This window comes from Dreissena polymorpha, chromosome 16, assembly GCF_020536995.1.
Source record: "Dreissena polymorpha isolate Duluth1 chromosome 16, UMN_Dpol_1.0, whole genome shotgun sequence".
In the NCBI taxonomy this organism is placed as follows: Eukaryota; Metazoa; Mollusca; class Bivalvia; order Myida; family Dreissenidae; genus Dreissena; species Dreissena polymorpha.
The window spans coordinates 17,623,665-17,624,790 of NC_068370.1; the positions used below are offsets into that span (position 1 = coordinate 17,623,665).

General features: G+C 31.3%; 1 protein-coding gene across 1 annotated transcript in view; it reads right to left on the bottom strand.

Annotated features, from left to right (window-relative positions):
• Nucleotides 1–825: 825 nt before the first annotated feature.
• Nucleotides 826–1,126, bottom strand: part of LOC127861691 (uncharacterized) — a 4,450-nt gene continuing 4,149 nt past the window's right edge. Inside the window, exon 4 of the mRNA XM_052400376.1 lies at nt 826–960. Within this exon, the coding sequence (XP_052256336.1) occupies nt 826–960 (135 nt within the window). The remainder of the gene's footprint in view (nt 961–1,126) is intronic.

Here is a 1,126-nt window from a genome sequence, read left to right on the forward strand (position 1 = left end):
TTAAGGTGGTGACCCACAATTTATTTTCTCTTTTTCAGTAAATGTATATGTTGTGAAACTTTGTATGTACGTTAATCTCTAGCACTGAACTGTTCATGTACACTAGATGATAATTTGAAAGTATATTGATGATTGACAATTATTCTGTATTTCCCAATGTGTTAAAAGGATCATTTATTAGTAATATTTCAACTGCATACACCTCAAAATTATAGAATGCCACTTTTTCTCGTGCTTGTGTGGTGTTTTATATTGTTTTTGTTGTTTTGAAAATTGGCCACTGACCATAAATAAATACCCTTTTGCTTAATATTTAGTTAGAGTTGTACTTGATGTATATTTATGAAATCGAATCATATTTTAAAGGAAATTGTTCACCGTTTGCAAAATGACAATTTTCAGAAACAAATGGCATATACGAAAGAAAGACTGTATTCATTATGCTTAAACAAGCGAAAAGACACCACTTACTAAAAAAATGTTACATTATTGGCTCATTAAAGAATTAGCAACACTTGAAATCGGTAAAATATAAAAGCATGTATAACTTTCTTTATCGATCATTTGGAAGATGCGTGTATTACTAAGTGTTATTATTCGCCATTAATTAGTATATAGGATGAGTGGGTAGTGGTGGTGGGCTTGCTTTTGCTCCCAGGGTTCCCTGGTTCGAATCCCAGGATAGAAAATGCTGCGCATTCAACTTTGTTTCTTGCTATTATAGTATTTAAGACTATTCACGACATAAGTGATAAGTTAATCAACATATTTAATGAGATTTAAAAAAAACGTGAACAAGTCCGTTTAAGCTTTAATATCTTATTTTTACAGCTTTGTATGATCAAACACGTAGAATGCATCCACAGCCTGCTTGTGTATAAATTCATCGGTAACTTTTTCTTCGTTGACTTTATGATATTGGTTTAAATGCTCAACAAAGCTTGTGTTCTTCTCCTCCGACTAAAAAATAAATATACTGACTCGAGTTTGAAGTTCAAGGGAGGATACTGTGCATGGGAAAAATGCAAATCTCATGGATTAGTAGTCTATCTTTATTCGAAATTAATATGAACTTAAGCAAGTGTTTAACAGAATGTTAAAATTGGAAAACAAAGTGAATGTTTTT